The sequence below is a fragment of the Schistocerca cancellata genome, chromosome 2, assembly GCF_023864275.1.
Source record: "Schistocerca cancellata isolate TAMUIC-IGC-003103 chromosome 2, iqSchCanc2.1, whole genome shotgun sequence".
In the NCBI taxonomy this organism is placed as follows: Eukaryota; Metazoa; Arthropoda; class Insecta; order Orthoptera; family Acrididae; genus Schistocerca; species Schistocerca cancellata.
Genome location: NC_064627.1, coordinates 1,009,624,996 through 1,009,647,734, shown reverse-complemented (window position 1 = coordinate 1,009,647,734; position 22,739 = coordinate 1,009,624,996). Strand labels below are relative to the sequence as shown.

The 22,739-nt window shown below is 40.7% G+C and overlaps 1 protein-coding gene across 1 annotated transcript in view; it reads right to left on the bottom strand.

Annotated features, from left to right (window-relative positions):
- The window catches only part of LOC126162977 (meiosis regulator and mRNA stability factor 1), a 231,384-nt gene that overhangs the window by 143,041 nt on the left and 65,604 nt on the right, over positions 1–22,739 (bottom strand). Inside the window, exons 7-13 of the mRNA XM_049919825.1 lie at positions 21,166–21,335; positions 20,161–20,267; positions 19,633–19,839; positions 11,181–11,300; positions 9,564–9,730; positions 7,172–7,279; positions 6,745–6,900 (exon numbers count right to left, since the gene is read on the bottom strand). Coding sequence (XP_049775782.1) covers positions 6,745–6,900; positions 7,172–7,279; positions 9,564–9,730; positions 11,181–11,300; positions 19,633–19,839; positions 20,161–20,267; positions 21,166–21,335 — 1,035 coding nt within the window. The remainder of the gene's footprint in view (positions 1–6,744; positions 6,901–7,171; positions 7,280–9,563; positions 9,731–11,180; positions 11,301–19,632; positions 19,840–20,160; positions 20,268–21,165; positions 21,336–22,739) is intronic.

The window sequence follows — 22,739 nt, the reverse complement described above, 5'->3', positions numbered from 1 at the left end:
AGGACGTCCAAGCCACGGGAAGAGGTTTTAAGGCCCGAAGCTTGTTGTCGGTAAGTGCAGCCCAATCGGCATGCCACAGCGACACAATGCGCCGACAAATGACCCTGCTAAAATCGGACGAAGGGACACAACAAGAAGCTGTCCGAGGCTGGAGGACCGCAGCCTTGGCCGCGGCATCTGCAGCTTCGTTCCCAGGGATACCGACATGGCCAGGAACCCACATAAAGCTGACCGGAGAACCGACGTCCACCAGCTGCTGAAGAGAGCGTTGGATCCGGTGTACAAAAGGGTGAACCGGGTACGGATCACTGAGGCTCTGGATGGCGCTCAGAGAATCTGAGCTGATGACATAACCAGAATGTTGGTGGCGGCAGATGTAAAGAACAGCCTGGTAGAGGGCAAAGAGCTCAGCTGTGAAGACCGAACAATGGCCATGGAGCCGGTATTTGAAACTTAGTGCCCCGACAATAAAGGAACACCCGACCCCGTCATTGGTCTTAGAGCCATCTGTATAAATGAAAGTCATGTTGATGAACTTCGAACGAAGTTCCAAAAAACGGGAGTGGTAGACCGAACCGGGGGTGACCTCTTTTGGGAGCGAGCTGAGGTCAAGGTGAACGCGGACCTGAGCCTGGAGCCAAGGTGGCGTGCAGCTCTCGCCCACTCGAAAGGTTGCAGGGAGTGAAAAATTAAGGTGTTGAAGGAGGCGACGAGTGCGAACTCCAGGGGGTAGCAGGGCAGAGACATACAACCCGTATTGACGGTCAAGAGAGTCGTCAAAAAAGGAACGATAAGACGGATGGTCGGGCATTGACAGTAGCCGACAGGCATACCGACAAAGCAGTATATCGCGCCGGTAGGTGAGTGGCAATTCGCCAGCGTCAGCATGAAGACTCTCTACGGGACTGGTATAAAATGCTCCGATCGCAAGTCGTAAACCCCGATGTTGTATGGAGTTGAGGCGGCGTAAGATGGATGGCCGTGCAGAGGAGTATACGAAGCTCCCATAATCCAGCTTCGAGCGGACGATCGACCGATATAGACGAAGTAGGACGGTTCGATCCGCTCCCCACAACATACCACTGAGAACACGGAGGACATTTAAAGAACGGGTACAACGGGCGGCCAAATATGACACATGTGGAGACCAGCTAAGTTTCCTGTCAAAGGTAAGGCCTAAAAATTTGGTTGTCTCCACGATTGGGAGAGCAACGGGACCGAGTCGTAAGGACGGTGGGAGAAACTCTTTGTAGCGCCAGAAGTTAATACAGACCGTCTTCTCGGCAGAAAAACGGAAGCCATTGGCGACACTCCAGGAGTAAAGACGGTCAAGAGAACGCTGACGACAGCGCTCCAGGACACCTGTACACTGCGCGCTGCAATAGATGGTAAAATCGTCCACGAAAAGGGAGCCTGATACATCAGCTGGGAGGCAATCCATTATTGGATTGATCGCGATGGCGAAGAGAGCGACGCTCAAAACTGAGCCCTGTGGCACCCCATTCTCCTGGCGAAAGGTGTCGGACAGGACAGAACCCACACGTACCCTGAACTGTCGATCCATTAAAAAGGAACGAATAAAAAGAGGGAGGCGACCGCGAAGGCCCCATGTATGCATGGTGCGGAGAATGCCCGCCCTCCAACAGGTGTCGTAAGCCTTCTCCAAATCAAAGAACACAGCCGCGGTCGGGCGCTTCCGCAAGAAGTTATTCATAATGAAGGTCGACAAGGTAATGAGATGGTCAACAGCAGAGCGGCGCCTACGAAATCCACATTGTACATTGGTAAGTAGGCGTCGAGACTCTAGCAGCCAAACCAAACAAGAGTTAACCATTCGCTCCATCACTTTACAGACACAGCTGGTAAGCGAGATGGGTCGATAATTGGAATGCAAGTGCTTGTCCTTCCCCGGCTTAGGAATCGGGACAACAATAGACTCGCGCCAGCATGCGGGAACGTGTCCCTCAATCCAGATGCGATTGTATGTACGAAGAAGAAAACCTTTACCCGAAGGAGAAAGATTCTTCAGCATCTGAATATGAATAGAATCAGGCCCTGGAGCGGAGGACCGTGATCGGCCAAGTGCGTTTTCGAGTTCCCGCATTGTGAATGGGGCATTATAACTTTCACAATTCGAGGAGCGGAAGTTAGGTGGCCTAGCCTCCTCTGCCTGTTTGCGGGGGAGGAAGGCAGGGTGGTAATGAGCGGAGCTCGAAACCTCTGCGAAAAAGCGGCCGAAGGCATTGGAGACAGCCTCAGGGGCCACAAGGACGTCATTCGCGACCTTCAAGCCAGAAACTGGTGAGTGGACCTTAGTGCCAGATAGCCGGCGCAGGCTACCCCAGACAACAGGAGGAGGAGTAAAACTGTTGAAGGTGCTTGTGAAAGCAGCCCAGCTGGCTTTCTTGCTGTCTTTGATAATACGACGACACTGAGCACGTAATCGTTTATAATTGATACAATTCGCCACTGTAGGGTGGCGTTTAAATGTGCGTAAAGCACGTCGACGAGCACGTAAAGCGTCTCTACATGCTGCGGTCCACCAGGGGACCGGTACGCGACGTGGAGAAGAAGGAGGGTGAGGGATGGAATATCAGCAGCAGCGAGAATGACTTCCGTGAGGTGTGCGACCTGACGATCGCAGCTTGTGAAGGTTTGATCCTGAAAGGTCGCCCTGGAAGAGTAGAGCCCCCAGTCTGCCTTGGAGATGGTCTAATTAGAGAAGCACGGAGAGGGGGTATGCTGCAGGAGATGGATAACACACGGGAAGTGGTCGCTCGAATATGTATCAGAAAGTGCATACCACTCAAACCGGCGTGCAAGTTGGGGAGTACATATAGAGAGGTCTAAATGGGAATAGGTGTGAGATGTGTCCGAAAGAAAACTAGGGGCGCCAGTATTGAGGCAGACAAGACTGAGCTGGTTGAAAAGGTCTGCTAACAAGGAGCCCCTCGGGCAGGATGCTGGAGATCCCCAAAGGGGATGGTGGGCATTGAAGTCTCCAGTTAACAAAAATGGTGCAGGTAGCTGAGCAATAAGTTGCATCATGTCTGCCCTGGTAACGGCAGATGACGATGGAGTGTAAACGGTACAAAAGGAAAACGTAAAAGTGGGGAGAGTAATGCGGATGGCAACTGCCTGCAGGCCGGTGTGCAACGTGATGGGATCGTAGTAAATATCATCCCGGACCAGCAACATAACCCCTCCATGTGCTGGGATACCTACCACAGGGGGTAGGTCAAAACGCACAGAGGTGTAGTGTGCCAAGGCAATTTGATCGCATGGGCGTAGCTTTGTTTCCTGGAGGGCTACGACGAGCGGACTGTGCAAGCGGAGCAGCAACTTCAAGTCCTCTCGGTTGGAGCGAATGCTGCGAATATTCCAGTGAATAAGTGCCATCGTAAGAAAAGGAAGATGAGAGAAGGGGTCACCTCGAAGGCCGCTTAGGGCCTGGCTTCGAGCGAGCACTGCCGCCGCTATCAGTAGGCGGACAGTCATCGTCCATTGGGTCTATAGGGTCATCGGCCATCTCGGGAGGATGGCCGGGAGGGGGAGCTTCCTCCGCCGGTGAACGGCCAGATGTACGGTTACCAGCGGTGCGGCCAGGCGAAACGGATGACGGCCTGGGGCGGCAACCGCTGGGTGGCGCAGGAGAAGAAATGCGCCGTGGCGGAGAAGGAGAACTGTGCTTCCTATGCGCCTTTTTGGAAGGACGTTTGGTGGAAGTACCGGTCGAAGGCTGGGAGGTCGAGGTACGGAGGAAGTCTGCATGGGATGGTTCCTTCTTGAAGGCCCGTGCATCTGACTTCGGGGTCTTCGTCTTAGCAGAAGCTGAGGAAGGGGCTGGTGTCTGTGGGGTGATGGGAGGAAGAGGAGATGTCGACCGCGCGATCTTAGCACTGGCCGAACGGACGACCGTGGTGCTGAAGGTCAGATCGCATGTCTGGGTTGCTACCTCCCGGGTAGTCCGAGGAGAGGCGAGGACAGTACTGTATTTCCCCGCTGGGAGCAGCGTGGGCTTCCTACTAGCCAATAGCTTGCGAGCAGCCGAGGTGGACACTTTCTCTTTGACCCGAATTTCTTGGATACAGCGTTCTTCCTTATAGACAGGACAGTCGCGGGAGGATGCGGCATGGTCACCCTGACAGTTCACACAACGAGGAGACGGAGGTGGACAGTCACCCTCATGGGCATCCCTGCCACAAGTGACACATTTAGCCGCATTGGAACAAGACTGTCGAGTGTGATTGAAACGCTGACACTGGTAGCAGCGCATAGGTGTTGGGACATAGGGGCGAACAGAAATAACCTCGTAGCCCGCCTTGATGCGCGATGGCAGCTTAACACTATCGAAGGTCAAGAAAAGTGTCCAGGTCAGTACAAGGTCATTGTTGACCTTTTTCATGACCCTATGGACAGCCGTCACGCCCTGCTCAGCGAGGAAAGATTGAATCTCCTCGTCAGTCAATCCGTCGAGGGAGCTAGTATAGACTACACCACGAGACGAATTCAAAGTTCGGTGGGCCTCCACCCGGACAGGGAACGTGTACAGGAGTGTGGCCCGAAGCAGTTTTTGTGCCTGAAAGGCACTCTCAGTTTCTAGTAATAAGGTACCGTTACGCAACCTGTACAAGATTTGACAGATCCGGCTATGGCATCTACGCCCTTCTGGATAACGAAAGGGTTGACAGAGGAAAAATCCTTTCTGTCCTCAGATCGAGAAACGACAAGGAACTGTGGGGCAGGCGGTAGTACTTTTGTCACTGGTGGCTGGTCACGTTTCCGTTTTTGGGCAGAAGTCGAGAGAGATGGAGTAGAATCCATTGCGGAGGAATCCCCCATGATTGCCAGCGTCTCCGATGGTGCGCTCCTTCCTTGTGGGGACCCTCTCAGAGGGCACTCCCGCCTTAGGTGAATGTTTACACCTCAGGTCACACCTCCCGAGAAACAGACGGAGGGACCAATCGGCATGGTCAGAAGATATCAGCTCAGGCAATCACCCCTCCCTGGGCCTGGCCTTTACCAGGGGGTACGCGCGTGCCTTACATGTCTACCCAGGGCGGGGACTTACGCGTTACCCCGTCACCGGCTACGCGTGCGAACGCGTGGGTCGGCCTTCAGGCACGCACAGGGAGGAAGGAAGAAGAGGAAAAAGAAGAGAGAGAGGGAGAAAGAGGACAGACTGTCTCAAACGCCGAGGCGGAGACCAGAGAAGGCAAGGAGAAGAAGGCAATGAGAAGGCAAGGAGAAAAAGGCAATGAGAAGGCAAGGAGAAAAAGGCAATGAGAAGGCAAGGAGAAAAAGGCAATGAGAAGGCAAGGAGAAAAAGGCAATGAGAAGGCAAGGAGAAAAAGGCAATGAGAAGGCAAGGAGAAAAAGGCAATGAGAAGGCAAGGAGAAAAAGGCAATGAGAAGGCAAGGAGAAAAAGGCAATGAGAAGGCAAGGAGAAAAAGGCAATGAGAAGGCAAGGAGAAAAAGGCAATGAGAAGGCAAGGAGAAAAAGGCAATGAGAAGGCAAGGAGAAGTCAAGGGAAAGAGTAAGGAAGACAGTGAGGTGGAGAAGAGCAAAGAAAGGAACCAACAAAAGGAAGGAAGAAACGAGAAGTGAAAAACCAAAAAAGACCACGATTATAGGTCGTGGAACCGTCCGTCTCCGGACGCAGGCGCTAACTACCCCCGTGAGGGGGATGGACTCCTTTTAGTCGCCTCTTACGACAGGCAGGAATACCTCGGGCCTATTCTAATCCCCGGACCCGCAGGGGGGTTATTTTGGTATGATACCAACCAGCTGTCCACCAGGATGAAGGACCACTGCCAAACTGTTTCCAAGTGCAAAGAAGACCACTCTGTGGCACAACATGCACCTGGGCATGACATGATCGACTTCAATGGCTGCTTCACTACCCGAGCCCTCTGGATCCTCCGCTCGACCACCAGCTTTTCTGAACTGCTCAGATGGGAGTTACCTTTGCAACACATTCTGCACTCCCCTAATTATCCCAGCCTCAACCTATGGTAACATACTGTCCCCAAACCCTCCACCTGTCCTATCATCTCCTCCCCATTCTTGTCTTCCAGCCTCTTAGTTTGGCACCCACAGCAAATGCACTTGCCCATCTTTTTCTGCTCCTCCTCTTTTTACTCCTTTTTTCACCATCTTCCTGCCCCACCACCACCTGACACTGCACCTTTTGGCATTCTAGTCCCTGCACACTCCACCAGATAGCGTTCCTCTGTACCCCTACCCGTACACTACTATCACTTCCCCTTCCCTGCCCCCTCCATACTGCTCCTGCTTTCCCACATGATAAGTTACATTCTGGCTTGCACTGCCAGAGTTGGCGGTCTTGTATGTGAGGTGTGCTTGCTTGCGTGTAAGAATGGTTTTCCCTTTTGCTGTTGAAGGTTCTGGGCAAAAACTTTGTGTAAGTTTCTTAATTGTGTGTCTGCAACTTAACATGTCATGGTTATGCCAGGTAGCACTATCTTTTACTACATTTTTAATTTCTGAATGTGTGTGCACGCATGTTTGCCTATGTGTTCTGAAAATTCAAGCTCTGAAGCTGAGGTGCTGAGTCCAACTGTGTTTATATGCCCACCTACCGATAAATGCTTTTTCTATAAACTAAATTATTAGATGAACTCTTTCTGATACTGTTACAATAATGGAACACAAACATCTCTAGAAGTTATCTGGATCTACAGAACATTATGAATGTTCATTGTGCATTTTTTCAACTTACCGGTACACGTTCTTTGAATAAAGAAGTCAAAATACTTTTTATCTCCGAAATGCTTAGATTCTGATCCAAATTTGTTACATGCAGTTCAACAGGGAGATCAGCTGATGAACCACTGAACTGAGTTTTCCCTGGCATTTGTATTGGATGGAAGAAACACTGTTGGAAAAATACATAACAGCCATAGTAGAAAAATTTGATGCAGCAATATCTTCTCTATAATTACACAAAAATTGTGAATCAAGTTGTTACTAAAATTGTTGGCAATGAATATTTCACATAAACAAAGGGAGACAGTATTCTATATAGTAACTATTGTTTAATGATCACTTTTAGTACACCATAAATATTTATAAAGCAGTATCTCATTTTTTTTTTATAGTTTTGACAAACATTAAGATTGAGTGTTATTGAAAACTGAATTAGTTACCTCTGGATTACTATGTGAGCGCTCATCCAAGGTTTTTATTTGATGTGGTGTTATGCTTCTGGTTTGGCTTTGTCTGGATGGAGATGGTCCCTTGCGAACTGACGAATTCTTTAAAGAAAAAACAATAATATACTAATTTGTAAGCCACAAATTTCAACATCAAAATCATTTCCTTCTTTCATGTCTAGAGGCTGGATTTCTGACAACGTCTCTCTCTTCAAAGATATATTTAATCTCTCATTCTATATATTTCCTGTCAGTTGCCATCGTTTCATGGTAACTGCTCAAACACAGCTGTAAATCATATCAATTTATTACTCTGGAACAAATATTAAGATTATTGCATGTAAGGGTACTATGTCTTTTTTCCTCATTCAAGTAGTTTTATTTTATTAACACTAAGCACAGAATTACCTTTCATTCACAAACATATTAAATTTTTTGTTTGCATTTTGAAAATTAAAAAACATTAAAATATGAAAAATAGGCAAATAAAAACTACCTGTAACAACTTTAACATTGTTTTTATCAAAGTTGACACGAAATTTGTCAACTTTCCATGAACATCGAGGTCCTTCGCAAATGACCCAAGCTGTAAGTGCACAGTGATAGGAAAGGAAATTGGCCTTGGCTGTGATTAAACAATCATCCTTTGACTCGAGTGATTAAGACAAAGCTCAGAAAACCTAAATCAAGATGTTCAGGGGAAGATTTGGATCTTGCTAGTTATGAGCATCAGTCCGAAGTCTTAATCACCGCATCATCTCACATAAGTTCGTCTGGTTCCGACTGTGGTAATTAATCTTCAATATCTTAAGACAAACCAGAAAACTTTATTAGTAACGCAAAATGCAGTACAGAGGGTTAATAAGTGGCTGTGGAGTTTCAGATGGCTGTAGGGAAACTACAAGGCATATAAGGAAAGTGAAATATCAGTGGATATAGCACCTCTCCAATTTTAGATTCTGAATACAAACCATGACATAATTGCAGAGAGCACCAATACGCGACACAATGAACAGGTTTTCAAAGTGGGCCAATACCATCACACCTTTCCAGGCAGCAATGAGTCACACCCATGTGCTGTTCCAACCGTGTTGATGTCTATTGCGGCTGGGACACAATGCTCTAACCACTTGTGTAATTTTTCAGTATGTCTTTTTTTTAATTTTTGCAGTCATCTCAAAAACTATTCCTAAATACGAACATGTGTTTCTATAGCTATTACTGTTACACGTGTAAACACCCTTTGACTGATTCCTAAACAGAAGCACTATGAGCACCAACTGCCTCAAGCATTTTTTATTTTTTTTAATTTGACAATTATTCTGATAACCTCATGCGAAAATAATTCTGTAGTTCAGTATGGTTCAACCAAAGAACACTGTCACTTTGTAACAATAATATAGTAAATTAGAATCCTTAATTAATTGCAAAGCCAAGCATCTTCTCAAATGATACTGAATAGCCAAATAATACTTCCATGCCCTAAAAAATGTGTCACACTACATATTCCACTTGCCTTGCAGTAACCCATAATTAACACAACGTGTGTCAAATTTAAGATCTCCACTATCCAATCCATCAGTAACAGAATCTCCACCATAACCTCTAATAAAGCATATATAATCAAGATAAGGCGACTCACCACCAAGCTATCAGAACAAACAGCCAAAGGCACAATAATTCTGTCAGTTTGCTGTTCAATAATACTGCAGGTAACTACATAATTATTCCACTATAGGGAACATTTTTTCTACAATACTCTATGTGATGTTACATATGTATAATGTTCAGAACCGTATGATCTATTTGTGCTGTGTATATGCAATCTGGAAGTAGAGCATCACACACACATCACCTTTTTGTTCATTATTTTTTATTTTGCAGTATTACTCTTATTTCCCTTTCCACTATCAGAGACTTCAAAATCTATATTTACTTACACCTATTACACCATTGTGGAATGGAGTCTTCAGATAAGATCAAAGCTTTCTAAATCATTGCCAGCTCAACAAGGGAGACAATCTCAACCTTGGAACAATTGGCTCAAGTCTCGAAATGTCATCACTTACTCCAGGTTGGTAAAGATAAAGACAGTAAAAGACTTAATGTTAACTTCGCAATACTTCGATATAGTGTGATAACAGTCAATATTCTAAAAGGTGGTAGATTTTACAACTTACTGGGTAATTCCAAATACGACATTTTATATGACCTGTCTACAAATCAACAGTTTGAACAACGTAAGTAAACAGTTTCAATGACATAAGCAAACAGCGTCTCTTAGAATACTTCTGACTTACAATTATAAATGTTAATTTCACTGTAAATTATCAATGAATGAGTTAAATACCAATTTACAAATGGATTTGTTTATGTATTTCTGTACCTGAATGTTATGTCTGACTGCTGCTACCGGATCTGGTAAAGACATCATACAAGATGCTATATTATTCACTGGAGAAGATGTGCGGCAGCGCTTTTGGAAACCAACTGATTGAAGAGCAGACACTGTAATATTTTGGTCATTTTGTTCTGCCTTACCACTCTCACTCACTGCATAAAAACAAATATAGCATTATTTTATAAAACTAATAAAAGCAATATTATCAATAAATTTTTATGCATGTGGAGATCCTCCATCGTCCAATAATGAAAGAATAATATAGTGACTTTAGATTAAGACTCAAAGAAATTATACTTCCCACAATATTTTAGTGCTATTCATTAATATCATTTAAGTGTAATGAACATGGTTTACATTAATACTGTGGGCACACTTGAGAAATAGCTTTATTCATCTTCACTGATCTTCCCAAGTTTTGGCATTTTCTTGTTCCTTAATTTAAGGGTGTTTGTAACTGCAGCAATGTGAAAATGTACTTTTTATTATACCAATGTTAATTTTTGAGTGCAAGTCTCCACATTTGTCAACAAGCACAATTTGTCTAGTCATTATTAAGTGGATTATGAGGTGCTACATGGGCATAACTGATATTGCAGTCATGGACCATAAACACTTAGGGTGGCATACAAGGAGATGGGGACATGAATATTCTATTAGCACAACTGAAGGTGAATTTCATACCTGATACCTGAAAGAGTCTGGGACTTAATGCTATATTTTTCACTTGCAGTCCTAAACTGTGACATCTTTCTGAACTTCAATGAAATGTGAAACTTTGGTTTCTCCTAGCACATAAAACATTCAAACAACAAATGTGATACCTCTGACAACTGCCTGTATTTCAAAAGATGCACATCTTGTAATTTTCAAAGCACAAATGCACAAAGAGCACTGTCCAAGGGAATTTAAAACCTCGGTATGCAGTTTACTGTATTTTTAACAACTGACTGATACATACTGTAAGCACAAACTCTTCAGAAATGACACTTAATAACTAGGATGAAGCTTTAAAATAGCTGTGCAACAAAGGAACAGTAACAAGATACTGAAGCTCAGGTAGTATTTTCACTCATGTTTTCCTGCTTCAAGATGAATATAGCTAGAGCTTCAAAGATGCACAAACTTGGGGCTAATTCACTTTAACTCTATGAGTGTAGTAATTCATAGACTTAGAAATAGAAAGCACAGTGTGGTCCTTGCCTGAAGTGGAATCAGAATCTCTGAACAGCATCAAAAAATTGAAATAAAGAGAATTTAAGTAGGATTTTAAGATAAGCATGCAAACACTAAACCTAATTGATAGAAGCAATGAAAAGCTGACCAAAACAGATGCATTACAGTGTCCACAAATTTCACATCTGTATCAACAAACAATACTACTTTCCTAGCCTCTGCTCAAGTGGTGCTCATTTAAGCAAAAATGAGATTTATCACACAAGTAGTAACAATGATTATGAAAATACAGAATTAATAGTTCCTATTACTAATCCAATTACAAATTTTTGGTCATTAATTCAAGATGTTTTATTTCTCACTATTTTAAGACTTGCCAACAGTCTGAATATACAACTTAGAGCCAATACTGCAGAATTTTTCTACCTTTGTGTGTTCCTCTGATTCGACGATAACCTTCAGGTGTTTTAAGATTTCCACCGCTGTATGAGACTGATTTGTGGGCTGTATTAACATTCATTACATACTTTGGCCAAACAGAGCCACCTAAAAAAACAAATCAAGACATTAGTACATGCTGCCCATGTTCCAACTATCATTCATTCAAAAATGTATTCTGGAATATATGATATTCAATATAAAGTTCAAAATTTATGATTACAGCACACCATACATTTTCTTAAGAGTGCATCTGAAAATTTACTTTTTAACAATATAAAAATTAAAATTATTAAGTAAAAACAATATTATGAAAATAGATTGCTAATGACCAAATAGAGGAGAGGCTGAGTTGCAGACAGGCGCAACAAAAAGACTGCTATACATTTAAGCTTTTGGCCAAGACAAAAAGGCAACATTCTAAAGTAAAAAACACATATGACTGCTATATGTGGCCACTGCAGACAGAACGCAGCTATTGTGTTTAACAAATGCAGCAATACAAAGTGCAACTGGGAAGGTGGAGGGACGGCATGGTATGGATGGAGGAGAGAGGAGCACTTTCTGGCAGAGTGTGCAAGGACTAACTGGCAATAGGACAAGGCTGCCAACTGCAATGTCAGGGGGATGGGGAGGGGGACAGGGAGGGGGAGGGGGGGATAAGGAAACGAAAATGAGATGATCAGAGAAAAGGGAAATACCAGTTGGTGCAGTGGCAGAGAATGGTGCACAATGAGGGTGAAAGGACATGAATTGGGAATAGGTGACAGGGCAGAGGGGGGTCATGCGCACACTGTGGAGGTTGTAGGGACAATAAGTTACTATAGGTTCAGACCGTGATAATTTTGGGAGTGAAGAATGTGTTTTAACGATGACTCCCATCTGCGCATTTCAGAAAATGCTGGCAGTACAGTAACAATCCAGATGAATCTAGCACATATTGCCCATAATTTTCCTGCCTCGCACATTATCCAGTGCCTGCAATTATGAAAACAGTGTTTATTCAATTTGTCTTGCTGGTGCTTTCAGTGCTTGTTAAGCTAACTTTATGCATTAGCATTAAATTTAATACTGTGTAATCGACCAATGGATAATCCAGGATGGAATAATGATTGTATTATTAAAGGTAACAATGTAAATGGTTATAATAGAAGGAAACATTCCACGAAGGAAAAATATATCTAAAAACAAAGATGATGTGACTTACCAAATGAAAGTGCTGGCAGGTCGACAGACACACAAACGAACACAAACATACACACAAAATTCAAGCTTTCGCAACAAACTGTTGCCTCATCAGGAAAGAGGGAAGGAGAGGGAAAGACGAAAGGATGTGGGTTTTAAGGGAGAGGGTAAGGAGTCATTCCAGTCGAATGGAAAAACTGGTAGAAGCTGACCTCTGAAGATCAGTTTGGATTCCGCAGAAATGTTGGAACACGTGAGGCAATACTGACCCTAGGACTTATCTTAGAAAATAGATTAAGGAAAGGCAAACCTACATTTCTAGCATTTGTAGACTTAGAGAAAGCTTTTGACATACTCTCTTTCAAATTCTGAAGGTGGCAGGGGTAAAATACAGGGAGCGAAAGGCTATTTTCAATTTGTACAGAAACCAGATGGCAGTCATACGAGTCGAGGGGCATGAAAGGGAAGCAGCGGTTGGTAAGGGAGTGAGACAGGGTTGTAACCTGTCCCCAATGTTATTCAATCTGTATATTGAGCAAGCAGTAAAGGAAACGAAAGAAAAGTTCGGAGTAGGTATTAAAATCCATGGAGAAGAAATAAAAACATTGAGGTTTGCCGATGACATTTTAATTCTGTCAGACAGCAAAGGACTTGGAAGAGCAGTTGAACAGAATGGACAGTGTCTTAAAAGGAGGGTATAAGATGAACATCAACAAAAGCAAAACGAGGATAATGGAATGTAGTCAAGCTAAGTCGGTTGATGCTGAGGGAATTAGATTAGGAAATGAGGCACTTACAGTAGTAAAGGAGTTTTGCTATTTGGGGAGCAAAATAACTGATGATGGTCGAAGTAGAGAGGACATAAAATGTAGGCTGGCAATGGCAAGAAAAGCGTTTCTGAAGAAGAGAAATTTGTTAACACCGAGTATAGATATAGGTGTCAGGAAGTCGTTTCTGAAAGTATTTGTATGGAGTGTAGCCATGTATGGAAGTGAAATGTGGATGATAAATAATTTCGACAAGAAGCTAATAGAAGCTTTCGGAATATGGTGCTACAGAAGAATGCTGAAGATTAGATGGGTAGATCACATAACTAAGGAGGAGGTATTGAATAGAATTGGGGAGAAGAGGAGTTTGTGGCACAACTTGACAAGAAGAAGGGACCGGTTGGTAGAACATGTTCTGAGGCATCAAGGGATCACAAATTTAGCATTGCAGGGCAGCGTGGAGTGTAAAAATCGTAGAGGGAGACCAAGAGATGAATAAACTAAGCAGATTGCAGTAAGTACTGGGAGATGAAGAAGCTTGCACAGGATCGAGTAGCATGGAGAGCTGCATCAAACCAGTCTCAGGACTGAAGACAACAACAACAACAACAACAACAACAACAACAACAACAAGATCAGTTCTCTTTAGTACGCACTCTATGCTACAAGCATTGTGTATATGCTGCGAGAATAAAAGTATTCATACTAAGTGATGGCAGTGCGAGTGATTATTTTCGTAATTACCACACCCACTCCCCACTACCCATAGGTTAATAGGCTGCAAGAGAAGGTAAGCTTTCACATAAAATGTTGATCTTTTTTGCCTGTGTTACACTTTAAGATACAACACTCAACTCTGACTGTAAAATTTTTAGTAACGACATAAATGTGATATTCTGGGCTCAAAATTCTTCTAAATGGCTTATCCTCAGAGAGCTGACTTAAATGAGCGTCAAACGCTCTGTAATATTCATTGTACATTCTTGCACATATTTCATCTTGTGTAAATGGAAATGTACTTTGAAAATGATGCTTTTCAAACCACCATTTGCAATATTTTCCCGCAACCTGTTAGAAATGGATTCATTTCAAGTAGTTGCAACAGAGCGTCAGATAACAGGCATCACCGCGCTTGTGCAGCTACGACGATGTAGGAAGCCCGGAAGATCGCAGGTGTCAAACGTTGAAAGAACTTACATTATGTCAAAAAGCAACAAGACATCAGAAGATCATCCAACAGCAGTGGAATTTCGTGAACTATACTAATATGCATAATTTCGCTTAAAGTGCACATCTGCATGTCCAGATTCTAATGAAGTAGGCCTCAATCTGATATTAAGCTTTTTAGTGTGGTTTTTGGGAAGTAATTTTTTTTAGAGTACCAGTATTGTATTATCTCATATTTGGTTCTTTATTATGGCATAATGCCATATGTGCTAGAAGATTAAAACGTGCACTTGAAATGCAGCAAACAGTTGAAACTAGCCAACATTGTGGAATTAAACCCTTCATTTCAAATAAATTGACTGCCTCAGTAGAAAAGATTAACAAAAGCCAAATTTCTTTAACAAACTGACAAAAATAACATTGTTCTGCAAGTAGATTAATGCTTAACCATCAGAAAAGTGGAAATAAAATAAGGTCTCAAACTAATAACATATTTTAGCCTTCCATAATTATGTGAGTGTATTTTAATTACCTCGATAGCTCCCGGCCACAGAAATCCGTTCTGTTTTCATTTGACCTGAGAGCAATAAATGAAGAGGAAACATCAAAATCACTAAACATAAATGCACATCACGTGGAGGTTACCCTCCTCCCCACTCAAACTCAGACTGCTCTGTGCATCAGCTCCAGATCTACGATATTCCCGAACCGGGCAATACTTTATAGTGGCTAACCCGCTTTCCTCGAGCGAGGACACCAAGAATCTAAAAATATGACTTTTCAAATATGTTCATTTTGCGGCACATATCTTTGTGAAGAGTCTGATACATAAAGAACATATGTTCCAGGAAATTTAAGACATCTTATTTGGTCCTAACTGTGCCAAAGTGCAGTGCTATGCCTCTTCACACAGTATTCTTCTATCCACATCACTATTTCACTCTGTGGAATTCAAGTATGTGTATTTTGTAATGGATGCCATCAAACTATATTCAGGACAGCAGAAATTTAAACATGTGGTGCCTCTCCTGCTCCCAGTCGGCCAGTTTGACATCCTGCCTCTTTTTTAAAGAAGCTCACAATTAATACTGGATGGGATTATTTGTAATCAGGAGAACAAGAACTCTTCAAAAAATATGCACTCTTTATTGCCTATTAGCTAATAGCTTGATGTTTTCTGTGACAAAATTAAATAATAGGATACATAAAACCAGTAAAGACAACAGACAAGCTAGACAGTACACTTTCCTTCTATCCTTAGGTCATAGCATTTTTTCCTCTCTAATCTTGCTACAACTTTACATGACGTGCTTTCCTTTCTGTGAAAGGATCTATTATCAAACTTCGTCAAACGTTTTGCTACATGAACAATCTAAATGTTGTTGTCTAATACTGAGAAACCTGTTAAAACAAATAGTACCCAAGACTGGTGTGATCTCTTGATCTGATTAAGTCTATTTTGCCACTGTCTGCTAGATAAAACAGCCTGTCTAATATTGCAGCAACTGTAACACACCAAATAAGACTGTTTTGGCACAAATGGTCATTTTTATAGCACGACAGAATATAATTCACGAAGTACCAATGTCAAATGCCTATTAGGCCTACTGCAAGCAAAAAGTTTTATGTTAGCAAGTACTTTCACATTTCATTCATACACTCCAGCTTCTCAAGCATGAGATCAAAAAGCACTAGTACAAAATTTTTATATAAGTTTGGAATTGTCATTCTTCCATAATTTGTGTGATGTCCCCATTTCTTTGTCTCCCTCATTCTAACAAACAATCTTATCATGACTAATTCTATAATTCTGCCAGTGTCATAGCTTATTCTCTGGTTAATTTCACTGATCCTGCCAGAATCACCGGTTTAGTTATCCCACATTTATTCTACAGTTAAGTGTTATTACGTGTGTGTACACCACATTTTCCACGCTACTCCCAGAATAGAACTTGGCTGCAGCTGCTAGCAGGGACTGTACAACTGGCCCTTACTAGTGTAGTGATCTGGTCAAAAATTTTACATCAAAATTTCATTTTCTTGGGTACACTGAAGATTATATATAATCTTTCTTACTTGTTATTCCTGTTTCTCTTTTATTTCCACTCTGGTAATCTGAATCTAGTAATTATAACAAAGCTGATCATTCACAAACACAGTCAACCACATAAACAAACAGTGAGCGGCATTCACCCATTCGACTTTATCCCATTCAGCTTGTATAGCCCCATCCCCTTTTGTCTGCAGGAAAGTATTTCTAGATGGGACGGGGATTCCCTGGCAGAGATATCACACATGCTATGCACACATTCAAAAGACAACTTACGATTCATTCAGAAACCAACTTAGAATGTGTTCAAAAATGTTCAAAAACCAACAAGGATGCATTTGAAAATCATATGAATAATCGAAAGACCAATGTGTGCTGGATGCCGGGTGCTTTTTGAAACATGGTTTTTCTCCTCAGATACGCTGGTTTGCCCCCAGCATGAGAATGAAGAATCAAAATAGTGATTAATATGGTCAAGTTCGTTGTCAATTATAGAAGATGGGCAAACTGGAAAAGATACTAGTTGACTAATGCAAGTTTAGAATATACTGTTTAGTACAATATTTGTAGCCCAGTACTAGTTGCTAGGAAATGAAGTTCCTGAAATTTTACTTTCGGAACAGTACAATAAAAAAAATCTGAAGCAAAGGGCAATCTTCACTTTCTGAACATGGACACACACACACACACACACACACACACACACACACACACACACACACACACACACACACACACACACACAAAGTTCAAAATAACATTCAGCAATATGTTAAATGCAAAAGAAAGTGTTTTACATAATAAAGGAAAAATCAGTAGGGAATCAAAATGAAGGAATTATGGGACAGTTAAGAGATCATGTATCATTTGCTTTGGTAACAGAAGACTGCAGTCTGCATATGAGACGACATTGTCTGCAGCATGTCATCTCATAACATACTGCCTACAGCAGGTCTTCTCAAGTCAAGGCGCTGATGCATGATCAGAAGTAATCAATAACTTCAACAAAATTAATGGACCAAACAATGAAAGTACGAGGCACATAAAAACATCTCAGTATTTCAGTTAATCTGTAATGATATCATCCTGCAAACAGTGTATAGGACTGGCTCTGAATGGATAAGATGAAAATGTTTCATAGACTAAATAAGTTTTCCTCACACATATGCTCATGATAAAATTACTATTACTTAGAATTACTCTCAGGATGTACTTACTGCAAACCATTTCATGTATGCAGACGACATAACAATACTGATCAATTAAAACAATGTGGAACAACTTTAGAGAAGATGATATATTCCTGCAAACATCACAGCTCAATTGCTCATGGAAAACAAACTGATTTTAAAACCTAAGAAAGACTAGGTGTGCACTGGTTAAAAACAAAGAAGACTGTGCTTATGGGTTTAGAGGTGGATGATATAAAGGTGGACAGAGTAAAATCCACTGTATTCTTGGGTATTACTGTGGATAATGAACTGAGAAGTGAACAGTTCATAAATTTTGTAATAAAAAAATTCAGTTGTCACATTTATAATAAAGCAGCTATCACAAAACACAGGCAACCAGCTTCTGTGCACATATACCATTGGCTCTTTGAACCGTACTCGCAATATGAAGTGACTGTGTGCGAAAACTGACAATCAAAAAACAGCGTTCATGTAAAATAAGTTGTTAAGATCATTTTAAGGACTTCTGAAAAATGCAGAAACTGCTTCAAAAATCTAGGTATCTCAACTTATGTCTTTATACATATATACATCGTAAAACAATAATGCCACAAAAGATAGTTCGAAATGGATTACAAATGCAAGTCTACACATCCACAATACAGAGATGGAGGACAAAAGATACCCTACTGACTGACAGTACTGTCCATCATGATCAGTGAAGATGGAGAGTCATCAAAATGGTTCCTCCTTAAGAAGCAAGTTAATATTAATGTTTTCTGTTTTTAATGTGTCCTATATTATAAGCCCATTGACTGTAGACTGAGAATTCTAACAGGATCAAAAAAATTCAGTTCAATTTCCTAATGTTCAAGATTCTGTCATGAATTTTCTTGTGTGTGCATAATCACACAAATTTTAGTTTTACTATGCTAATGACAGAGTGACAAAACACAAACTACTATGCTACATTTACTTTATTATTAAGTAAAACAAGTCACTACTTGTTTTGAGTCTCCACTCATTGTCAGAACATCATTCATAAAACAGACAAAGAGGAATATTCAATGCTAGTCAACTGCTTTGATCAGTGACCTAAAAAACAACCAACATCTCAAACAACATGGCAACTATATCATATTAGTGACAATTTTTTTTAATGGGCTAAGCTATGGTTTAGTCTTTTTGTATCCATATTTGTTTGCTTCCAACAAGCGTCCAAACTAGGAAAATATGTACCAAAAGGTGAAATCACAACAGCCATTAATATGTCACTGGTCAAAGCCAATGACCAGTGTTGAATATTCCTCCTGACCCCATGAAATGTTATGGTACTATGCTCAACCAAGATTCCATGTGAGTCTCCCTGATCTTGTAAACTGTTGTTTATATTTCAATCCTGTTGTCAAAAACAATTTGTCTACTGTTAAGTCAGATAGTATAGTCCCAAGCTCTCTAGCATCTAATGTAGCAGTAGATTATAAAAACTCTGATTTTTTTTCAAACAGTGATCATGTTTTACACAATACCTGTAGTTCAGTACTACCATAATTGCTGCAGACTTAGTCTAGAGCATGCTTTCTGAAACCTGAGATGGTTATCATGTAGAGAGAAATGTCATTTAAATATTGACTTTTCAACCTCTAAACATTAAAACCCATTTCCAGCAAGTAAAATTACAAGGGGAGGGGGGGGGGGGGAGAAAGTGTTCATACAATAAAAGTTTTTAAACATTTCTCATTTGCAGCCATTTTATGCGACAGGAGCTTGCTCAAAAATTGCATCTGGCTTTTCATGTTTAGTCCTACAATGCTGTCTCAGGAATTCTGAACCCACTGTTTATAATCTCATTTACTTAAAAAAAACCACCTGCTTATATACAGTTTTAAAACTGCTATACTTGAGAAAGGAAATTACTCTCATTTAACGATCCTTTCATGATCACAAAATGCACACCGATGAACTTAGATTTGTTGAAAATTAAGTTTTGTCTGATACTCCTAATTTCTAGGATTTAATTTGTTTACACATTTAACATCACACGGACTAAGTTCTATTAGTGTAGCAAGATTGATTCTACAAATGAAAAAAAAGCATACCTGTAGCGTGAACTGGCAACTGATGGTTTCCATTTTGCTGCAGCACAGATGCACGATTAAATAAGGAACTTCCTCCCATCAAGTTAAGACTTGTAGGTACAGAGTTATACACTACAGATGGCTGCCTTGGCCCTTGTTTATAGTAAAGTGATGACATGGTACCTTGTATTCCAGATTCTTTACTTGCCACCTGTCTTGTGTTTCGAGCTACGAGACAATGTTCCAGTACATCAGATGGCTGTAGCATTACACTAATTACAAGCCATATTAAAATTACACTACTAACAGAACTGGAAAATTCTGTCCTGTCACTACATAATACCACTTGTTTCCATAAATTATCAAGTTTACTTTTGGGAAATACATAGTAATAATTTATACAAAAGTTGTTAATTCAACCATAGAGAAATCATTATGAGAACTAGACCAGACAAATTATTTGCAGGAAACGGAAATAATTATAAAACAGTATTTCACAGAAAAATATAAATAGATGCATAATAGTAAAACAACTAACTCAGAAGTTACCTGTCTGAGTTTTGATTGGTGAAGAATCTCTTGCTTCTCCTATATCTGAACAAGTCACATGTATCTTATTTCCATACACATCTTCTCCATCCATCCGTTTCTGGGCCCTGAAAATTTAATAACAAGTAGTCTAATCTAAACTATTATAATTTCACAAAGCACAAAGACAACCTTTATCTCTTTTTCCATTACAACAAAATCCACTGAAACATGTAAGGAAAATAAAATATTAAATCAAATCACTCACCTCACATTTCAAAGTACTGCTAAATATAATTATTTGTATTTACTAAACCAGAAGCATAGCAAAAGATTTCAACTAAGAAACTGCTCCTATGGTTTCACTATAGCAACAGACCTCACATAAACACACACACAATCCTAGGGTGCATTTAACTGCTTCTGCATGAACAACACAAGGAAAACACACATAGGTATGTCCTTTTCAGTCAGTGGATCTATGCTTTACACTCAACAACATTATCTTTGATTTAGATCTATTATACTAGGACATTTCAGTTCAAAGATATTACTTATATACTTAGTTCTTTCCATCTTTCTTGGCATTTTCCCCTCAATTCCAATAAGATACCAAAACTATCATTCTCATAGTAAAATAAAGTCTATATATTAGCATACTGGAAGTGTGATTGAATCCAAAAACAGTGCAAAATTTTAATTTCTGTTCACATAAAATTATATCTGAGTCAAATGATGATCTTACTGAATATGGATAAAATATCTTTAAAGCCCACAAGTTAAAAAAAAGTGTTCGGAAAGGTAGAAACAAATTCCTAACTAATATTGTCAGAGTTTTCATTTTTACATGCTAGGACCAAATGATATGTTTAGAAAATCTTTTCCCTTGATATGCAAAATTTCTTCATTGTATTTGTCATCCATCCAAAATTTTAATGGAGACACATCACATCAATCATTATATATCAAATTTTGAGACAAAAACCACTGTTGTGAAATAAGGTACTACTTGTGATTATAACATACCTGTTAGCAGTGTCAGCATTAGGAAAGCGAATTGTGGCTGTTGTCTTGTTGATAGCAGCAATTTTTCCACCACAGTTATCCGAGAGTCGCCTCAGGCGATTTCGTATAAGATTCTGTTCACAACCTTCAGGGAGATTGTTAACAACAACTTGCACAGGTTTGCTTGGAGGCTACAAATGTTGAAAAAAATAATAATAAATTTGCAACCATACAGCTGGTATTATGGTATGGTCCAATTGCTTGGATTTTAAATGCAATATCCACAGTAGGAATAAATGTTCAAGAGTTCATTCCCCATCAATTGTCAAGGAAAACTGTCATGAATGGCATTTCAGTGTGTGCTGGTGAGTCAAAAAAATTGTTAAAAAAACTAGCCACTAGTGATAACCTGCTTATGTAATGAACTTTGGAATTTTTAAAAATAAAAGTGAAAAATGGTGAGCCAATATAAATGTTAAACAGAAACTACTGTCTTCTCTCTTTGCTCAAATGCCACGTGGGCCACAAAGCAACACTACATTGCTCTCAAGAAATCACTGGTGGCATATCACCCAAAAGGCACACACATGAACTATTACACATTCCACTAGCCTGAAACATTGCATTATATATGAAGATTTGACCGTCTTTTTCTATGCAGATGCAAAAATCCACGAGTAATAAGTATAATGGGCAGGGGCACTATTAATATAGTGCAGTACAATAATTTGGGAATGTGAGTCTCACAGGAGGTGTGCTGGAGATAAGTCCCTGCAGTCACACTATCCTCTGTGTCCTCGGTGGCTCAGATGGGTAGAGCATCTGCCATGTAAGCAGGAGATCCCAGGTTTGAGTCCCGGTCGGGGCACACATTTTTTACTATTTGCCATGTAAGCAGGAGATCCCAGGTTTGAGTCCCGGTCGGGGCACACATTTTTTACTGTCTACGTTGACATATATCACCACCTGTCTGCAGCTAAATGTAGTGATTTCATTGTAATTACATTGCATTACGTTTGGCTCCAAAGCAGACACTGAAAACCACTGCCAGTGAACTACCTTTAATGAGATTCTTATTTTATGGCAATAATGCGTCTGCATTTTGATTTATCAATATTCACAGTATGGTTGGACATATTTATCCATCTTTTCAAGAACAATAATTGATTTTTTTTAGAAACTCAAAATACACCATGAGAAAATAAAGATATTGCACTTGAGCTTGTAAGTAAATCATATCATATGTTAGAGTTATGAAAGGTCCCTCTAAAGTTTGAGAAGTCGTTTGTTCACCTGCCTCGACGTGCACAGACACTGCTTCAATTTTACATATGACAGATCTCTTTTTGGATTTAGCTTCAGAAAAAATATTTACTGTGTTGATTTTCATTGCATAACTATGGAAATTTCTATATCAGATACTTAGATGGATGGATGGATGGATGGATGGATGAAGTTGAATAATACTCTTCTCGTGAATGGACCTTTTTGTCTTTAATTTTTAATTCTTGAAGTTACGTAAAATAAACACAAAGATGAACAGCATGCATTTCACACTAGTAATGCATTTTTTACTGAAAACAATACAAGTCTAC